Genomic DNA, 8,267 nt, shown 5'->3' with positions numbered 1-8,267 from the left:
GCTTTCGTACGTGTATCTTTCCCGACGATACGCTGCATTACGCTTACATTCCGCGCAGATCGAACAATAGAAGTGGGGTCGTATAAAGGGTAAAATTCCCGTTCGCAACTTGTTAGTCGTGTAATTACAGCGTAATGGTGAAAAAAGAAGATCCCGATAAAAAGCTGACGTCATCGAATAGTGCAATAAAGTATGCTAGACGGTCTATCGGAGAGAGAAATATATGTCTTTTAAAAACTTTGTGTCATTTGAAAAAAAATCAAAGAACAGCATTCTTACGTGCCGCTGACAATAAACTCATAAAGTGCATTCAAGAGTGCATTTTCAATACGTTAAAAGGTAACGTACCGCTTCGTTGTAGCGATAAAAAGCGATTAGCCAAACATAAAACGGCCCTACGGCGTGTTGCGGCAAAACAAGGTAATTGGAAGACTAAAAGAAAATTGTTAGTACAACGAGGTGGATTTTTACCCTATCTTATCGGACCTATACTAGGGGCTATATTATCTCGGATTATCGGCGAATGAAAAAGAAAAATACAATCCTATACAGCCCATACATTCTAGGAAAGATAATAAAAAAAAGAAAGTGTTTTCAGCTGTATTTTGAACAATGGAGAGAGCTAAGAAAATGGTTTTGATATCTACCGAAAATCTTGAGAGAATGCAGCGAATGCAACAGCAACCGGAAATGACATCTATTGCGATGACTGATAACTCGTCGAAGAAAAATACTGGAATATCAAATGCGGAAAATGTAAATAATAATAATAATTCAGTACGAACACCGGGAACAGCTTTATCGCGACTCGATGCGGAGATGTGGCGTATTCTCAACCTCACGACTCCTGTCGACGATGACAAAAGATGGAAATTATATAAGGAAGTACTCCAACGCTATCTTCACTTTGCTCGGGAAGCTAAAAAACGCTTACGCGAGAATGAGCAGGATAACGACGAGGACATTAATGACGAGCAGAACGAAGACACGAATTTGGATGTCGACGATAACGAATTTATGGAAACGTCAGCTTTAATTAGCAGCGACCGCGGTGACGGGAGCGCTAGTAGTAGTAGCAGTAGTTTCGGGAAAAAACGCGCGCAATCGGCTGAAATGATAAAAAAAATACTCGGTAGTGTACCGAAATCTTATCGTGACAAAGCGCGTGCGATATTAAAATACTTGATCGATATTCCGACATCTAAGATTAGCTGGGATAGACGAGGACTCGTAACTATAGACGGCGCCGTCGTAACGGGTTCGAATATCGCGGAACTTATAAACGACGCGATACGCGAGAGAAAAACATTTAAAGCAACCGGAAGAATTCAGTTTGCTCGATTACTGCACGACATAGGCACTCCTTCCAATCTCATAGGAAATAATGATTTATTATATACGTTTGTCCGATCTCATCGTATTAAAAACGTGGTTCCGCGCGGAAGTTCCACTCCGAAAACTTCGACCGAGCGTTCAAAGTCGTACAGCGGTAAGGTAGACGAAACGAACGAAGGAGATACGCTATTTGTATCCGCCGACGAGGACGAAGACGACAAAACATTAACGAGCTACGCAGATTCTCCGACAAAGAAAAGAAAAGGATTGCTCGACTGGAGCAAACTCGAATGATGGAACTCGAAAAATTGTATTACAATCCCTCGCACTATGCCGGCTATTCGGCGACGGCCAATTTATCGCGAGCCGCTAAACCGAATTTCGCACGTAACGAGGTCGTCGATTGGCTTAAATCGCAAGACGCATACACGTTACATCGTCCGGTACGTCGAAAATTTCCACGCTTACATTATAACGTGACAAATATCGATGACTTATGGGAGGCCGATTTGATCGATATTCGTAATCTCAAGAGTTATAATGACGGTTATTCATATCTATTAATGGTTATCGATGTGCTTAGTAAATTCGTTTGGGTAGAGCCTTTACGCGACAAAACAGGTGCCTGCGTGGTAAAAGCCTTTAAACGCATATTCTCGAGAAACAAAGAGCGCCTACCCGTATAGCTGCAGACCGACAAAAGTAAAGAATTTATTGCTCAGCAAGTACAAAATTTCTTAAAAGAAAAAGGTTCGATTTCGTGTAGCGCGTAATCCTGATATTAAAGCAGCTATAGTGGAACGCTTTAACAGAACGCTCAAGGAACGGATGTGGCGATATTTTACGCACAAAAATACGCGACGCTACATCGATGTTTTGCAGGATATCGTTCGCGCTTACAATCATACTCGGCATTCCACCATCAAAATGCAACCTGCAGTCGTTACGAGGGAAAATGCTCGAAGCGCGTGTGGAAATATGAATCGTCGCTGGAACCACGACAACGGCGATGGGGCGAAGAAAAAGAATCGCGGACAAAAGGCTAAATATAACGTGGGCGATTTCGTGCGTGTCAGTAGAGCAAAAGTAGCCTTTGAGAAAGGATACGAGGCAAAGTGGAGCGAAGAAATATTTCAAATTCACCGTGTTCTCGAATGGAGAAAACCGCACGTATACGAATTAAGCGATTTAGCGGGCGAAGTTATAGACGGAATTTTTTACGAACAAGAATTAGCATCTGTTGTTAAAAACTTGCGAGAAGAAGAATTTATCGTCGAACGTGTGATAAAAAGTAGGGGGCGTGGTAACAATAAATAATTATTAGTTAGTTGGCAAGAATATCCTTCAAAATTCGATTCTTGGATACCCGCTTCGAGTTTAAAATCTTTGAATCGAAAATGAGGGAGGAAGGATTTTATCTGATTCTCCCTAGTAATAGCAGTATGCGTTTTTTTCCGGAGAATAAAACCACATGCTTCACTACTGAATTGCCTCAACGTATAGACTTGCAAGGACGTTAGGAAGTAGCGCTCACGGAGATTCAATTTCCGACTAGCTTTCTTCATATACGCCCTGGAGAAGGATTCATAAGATTTATAAATATTCAAGAATTCACGATAGGCCCCCCAAAAAAAGAAAATCATCGCTAAGAAATCTGAAATACCTTCGGGTATTTACTCAAGTTTGCACGATATTATAGAAGCTGTGAATTACTCTGCAAAATCCGTGGGTTCGCATATCCTTTGGCAATTTGGAGCTATTATCGGGCGCAAAATTATTATGAAACTTTCCTGCGACATTATGAAATGTGATATGATTCATTATGTAAATTTTTCCGAAAAACTTTGCCGAATACTCGGCTTCGATACGCACAATAAGCTCAATGCTAGTGTTGTGGAGCGTTTACCGTTATGGCTTTTTAGCGAAACCGCCTTCGATATACAGAATGGCGATGAGAAAAATGATAAAATTGAAAATAATGCCGGTACATCGGGCGTTTTATCTGCCTGGATTTATGACGATGTTGAAATTTATACATCACCATTTTACGTATTTCCGCGTGAACGAGTAATAATAGCCGCTGAACCAGCTAGGTTGTTGCGAGGTATTCCCGACAAGCTCTTTGTCTATTGCGATATTTGCGAGCCCTATATTACCGGCGATGTGCAATCTCCTCTTTTGCGAATAGTCGCACTTGATGTTGGAAATGATTACGCGTTCGCGTCTACTCAAATAAAGCATTTCTCACACACTCAATACATTGCTCTGCGTCAAACGTCTTTTCGCACAATCGAGATAGATATAAGAGATCAACTAGGACAGAGTATACCATTCGAATTTGGAACGCTGACAGTGACATTGCACTTTAGACGTATCGAGTAGATAACATAATAATAATAATAATAATAATAATAATAATAATAATAATAATAATAATAATAATAATAATAATAATAATAATAATAATTAGAGAGCGTGATAAAAAATTAAACGTTAATGGATTATTATTCGACGTATTACGACGAGTTACAAAACGGCGGCAGTCGTGGCGGTGGAATTCCGCGAGTTTTCGTCGGATCGCCCTATCAACGAGGGCACGGTATTGGCAGTTTTCTCGGAGGACTGTTCAGACGTGTATTACCTTATTTAACCAGAGGGGTACGGGCTGTGGGGAAAGAAGCTTTACGGGCCGGTGTTAATATAATCGAAGATGTTGAAAACAATATGCCGTTTAAAGTAGCGGCTAAGCACCGATTTGAAGAATCGCGCGACAATCTTAAGAGAAAAGCTAAAGAAAAAATAAGTAGTCTGATGAAGGGCTCAGGTTATAAGTCGGATGCAAAAATGCATGTAGCTCAGTTTCCTTTCGGCGGGCTCAACACGCGCATCGCTAAATCCGCGACATTACGTAGACGACACCAGGCGCGTAGGAAAAGTTCGTCAAAGCGCCAGACGCGAGGGAAAAAAAGAGCAAATACAAAAACATCGAAAAATAAGAGAAGAAAAAAGCGCACAACAGTGAAAAGACTTAAAACATCCACGAAACGGCGTAAAACTGCTAGAAAGCGCACCGTATCCGACATATTTTCTTAAACGGCGTATATTCTAAACACATCTAACAGTGAGAATTACAGCGACGACAAAAAATTTGCGGTAAATAAGCATGTCCTTTCTTCACACGCATTCGAGCGAGTGTTTAAAGAGCGAACTCGATCTCTTTTCTTTACCACCCACACAAACTAGTATCGAGAGTTCGCAATGGATTCATTACAAACCCGTGACTTCGCTCTCGGACGATTCTCCGATAGAATTCGTCATTCCGGGTCACGGAGAAGAATATTTAGATCTCACGCACACCATGTTAAGTCTCCGCGTACGCGTAAAAACACCGGGCGATTCCACGGGACATACTGCGGGCGCAACCGCCGCGGCCACTATAGGCCCCGTAAATCATTTACTTCATTCCATGTTCAATCAGATCGACGTGTATTTCAACCAAAAGCTCGTGTCGCCTCCAAACAACGCTTACGCGTACCGCGCGTACATCGAGGCGTTATTAAATTATTCTTCACCCGCAAAAACTTCCCATCTAACCTCCTGTCTATGGGACGCGGATATACCCGGTCAAATGGACGAACCGATGGAATCAAAATCGCCAAATTCCGCTCTCGTGAGACGCGCGCGTTACATTCGCGGCGGGCGCGCGCTAGATCTTGTAGGACATCTCCATTGCGACGTTTTCAATCAAGACAAATTTTTAATTAACGGTGTAGAAGTGCGCTTGAGGCTCGTTCGTTCGAAAGATTCGTTCTGTCTTATGGACAGTAACGGTTCATCGGCGAAAGTTCATATACTGGATGCGAGCTTATTCGTGAGAAGGGCGAAAATAAGCGCAGGATTATTACTCGCGCATGCTAGAATGTTGAGTAAAGTTACGGCCAAATATCCGCTCACGAGAGTCGAAGTTAAAACGTTTACGATTCACAGTGGTGTTGTGGGTGAATCATTAGATAATGTAATACTGGGTCAACTTCCGAAAAGGATAATAGTCGGCTTTGTTAATAATAAAGCGTTTAATGGGGATAGAAAATTAAATCCGTTTAATTTAAAAAATTACGGAATAAATTTCTTCTCGCTATACGTCGACGGTATGCAAATTCCTAGTAGACCGTTACAACCGGTTTTCTCACCGGAGGAACCGCTTTATGTCGAAGCTTATCAAACTCTCTTCACGGGAACGGGCATCCATTTTTTGAACGAAGGAAATTCTATAAGTAGAGACGATTATTCCAAGGGATATACGTTATTCGCTTTTGATCTCACGCCCGATCTGTCTGCTAATTACGCAGGGCATTGGAATCTCGTAAGACATGGTAGTTTGCGATTAGAAGTGCGATTCGAGAAAGCTCTCACTGAGACCGTTAATTGTATTATTTGCGCCGAATTCGATAATGTAATAGAAATCGACTCGTCTCGTCAAGTCATCGTCGATTTTGCCGGATTGATATTTATCACGCTCAAGTATTTGACTGTTGCAACGTAATACTCGGAAAATTTCCCTCCTTTTTCTCCCCTCCACATTCGATCAAAATGCCAGCAGCATAAAATATCAAAAAATATACAATATAACAGAAAAGAATTCAGTTTCATTCGAGACACGAACGTCGACGCTTCGCGAGCAGTTTAAACTATTATAACCGTGCTGTCGAGTGCGCTCCAGTCTTCACAAAATGGATATAGTCATCGACATACAAGGTTTCCGCGATGCCAATGCGAAGTTTATCCCCAAGGAAGTTGCTATTATCGCGCTTGATGCTCCATTCGTCGGACATTGGATTATGATGCCCCCGCATTCATTTGGCAATTTACCAAGAAATGTAAGACATGAAAATAACTGGCTTACACGAAATTATCACGGTATTGAATGGTTCGACGGTGAAGCTAATCCGAAATATTTTACATCGCAACTACGTGAAATAACAAGACAGGCCCGACACATTTACGTCAGAGGCGCCGAAAAAGAAACCTACTTACGGAATCTACTCTCCAGAAATATATATAATTTGGAAGATATTTCTCCAGCATTCAAAAATCTGTCAGAGGGAGAAGTGCGCGGACAATATTGTGGTTACCACGGATTTCGAAAATTTGGAATCTTTCATTGCGCATTACGCAACGTATATAAATTAAAATATTGGTTGATCGAGCGAAATAATATCGTCTACGGCAATACGAAAGTTAGTACTCAAGCTACTTGTGGTTCTCCGGATAATTGGAGTTTAAACGTCTGCGACGACGACGACGACGACGAGGACGACGACGACGACGACGAGGACGACGACGACGACGAGGACGACGACGACGACGAGGACGACGACGACGACGAGGACGACGACGACGACGAGGACGACGACGACGACGAGGACGGCGACGACGACGAGGACGACGACGACGACGAGGACGACGACGACGACGAGGACGACGACGACGACGAGGACGACGACGACGACGAGGACGACGACGACGACGACGACGACGACGACGACGACGAAATCAGTAGCGCGTATGAGATTTCGCGCGATAGAAATGAAATAGAGAAAAAAAATCTGCCAAAATCCGAGCGATCAATAGAAAAAGAAGAAGAGAAATTTGAAAAATCTGAATTATCGTCGTCGTTGGATAGAGACAAGCTCGAAGCAACTACTAACTCCACACAAGCCGACATTGAAAACTCAGCGTTACAAGTCGGCACGTTCAAAGACGCACTACCGAAGGAAGTAAATACCGAAGTTATTGAATATATAATACCGCTCGTTCGTTCGCCTCCTTGTCAAAATAATGAACTCTCGCGAAATTCTACAAGCATTACGTCACATCAATGCCCGGCATGCGGGAGTTTATCCAGCCGACAGAGTCCCGAGGGTGTGGACGAGGTCGACAGCCATCGTCGCTAATACGGATGACCACAATCGACCTGGAGAACATTGGGTCGCCTTCTTCCTCGACGAGCATGGTACTGGCACATACTTCGACAGCTACGGAATACCACCCTTACACCCCGGATTTCTCCTCCGACTTCGTCGAAACTCCGTCATTCATCGTTGGAATATTCAACAATTACAAGGAATTTTTTCTCAAATATGTGGACAATATAGTTGCGTATTTTTATATTATATGTGCAACGGTTATGATCTTAATCGGTTTCTTAGTCTTTTTACCGAAGATTGTGAACATAACGATCGCTTAATCGTACACTTATTTCGTAAAATTTTTCTTCGCGAAAAAAGAAACAAGTGAAACATTGTACGCTATGCGTTGCCGTGTTTAATCATGTAATTCGAATTGTAATACGTTATAGACGATGTACTCCTCTGTAATATCTTAGTTATATATAATAATAAGAATATTGATTTATGTAAAATTAATATCAATAAACGTATGATGTTTTTTTACTTAAATTGTTAAATTTTTTTTCATCTCCCCTCTTTCCTTTTACAGTATAATGCTCCAAACGCTTGAACTTTTTAGTGCCTGTTTTTTATTATTCTTTCATTGGTTGAGGTAACGTAATTTCTTTCGGTGCGGCAAATGCGAAACCCTATAGAAACTAAGGGAATTAGTCAGCCATAAAATGAAAATAACTAAAAATGGTCAGTGCTAGAATAAGGAAACCTTTTCCCCCACTTTATTGTCCTTTTGGAAAACACTGGGGGGATTATGTATAAATTCTGATTTCCCATGAAAAATCCAACATTAGTTTTTCACCTCTTGAAATTTTTTGTACGTCAAGTTAAGTGAAGTCCTAGTGTGCGAAAATGTGTGTCGCCAATATTTTAAGAAAAATCGCATTATTGTGTGCTGTTGCTCTACCGCGATTTGATATTAAAAAATATCTCGACCGCATATCGGAGGAAGACAGCGAAAGCAATTAT

At 41.7% G+C, this 8,267-nt stretch overlaps 1 protein-coding gene and 1 pseudogene across 1 annotated transcript; both read left to right on the top strand.

Moving 5' to 3' along the window:
* Window positions 1-2,732: 2,732 nt before the first annotated feature.
* LOC138941763 (uncharacterized) lies at window positions 2,733-3,717 on the top strand (annotated as a pseudogene).
* A 781-nt stretch (window positions 3,718-4,498) lies between these two features.
* LOC138941762 (uncharacterized protein F54H12.2-like) lies at window positions 4,499-5,878 on the top strand. Its single transcript, XM_070311650.1, has one exon. The coding sequence runs from the start codon at window positions 4,499-4,501 to the stop codon at window positions 5,876-5,878; it is 1,380 nt and encodes a 459-aa protein (XP_070167751.1).
* The last annotated feature ends 2,389 nt before the right edge of the window (window positions 5,879-8,267 follow it).

This window comes from Polyergus mexicanus, unplaced genomic scaffold (assembly GCF_030449975.1).
Source record: "Polyergus mexicanus isolate NDT 795.1 unplaced genomic scaffold, iyPolMexi1.0 SCAF_20, whole genome shotgun sequence".
NCBI classification, from domain to species: domain Eukaryota; kingdom Metazoa; phylum Arthropoda; class Insecta; order Hymenoptera; family Formicidae; genus Polyergus; species Polyergus mexicanus.
The sequence above is the reverse complement of the archived record's forward strand: the minus strand, read 5'-3'. Positions and strand labels throughout refer to the sequence as shown.

Coding starts and splice junctions, on each gene's coding strand:
- LOC138941762 (XM_070311650.1), top strand. CDS start 4,499: ATGTCCTTTCTTCACACGCATTCGAGCGAGTGTTTAAAGAGCGAACTC.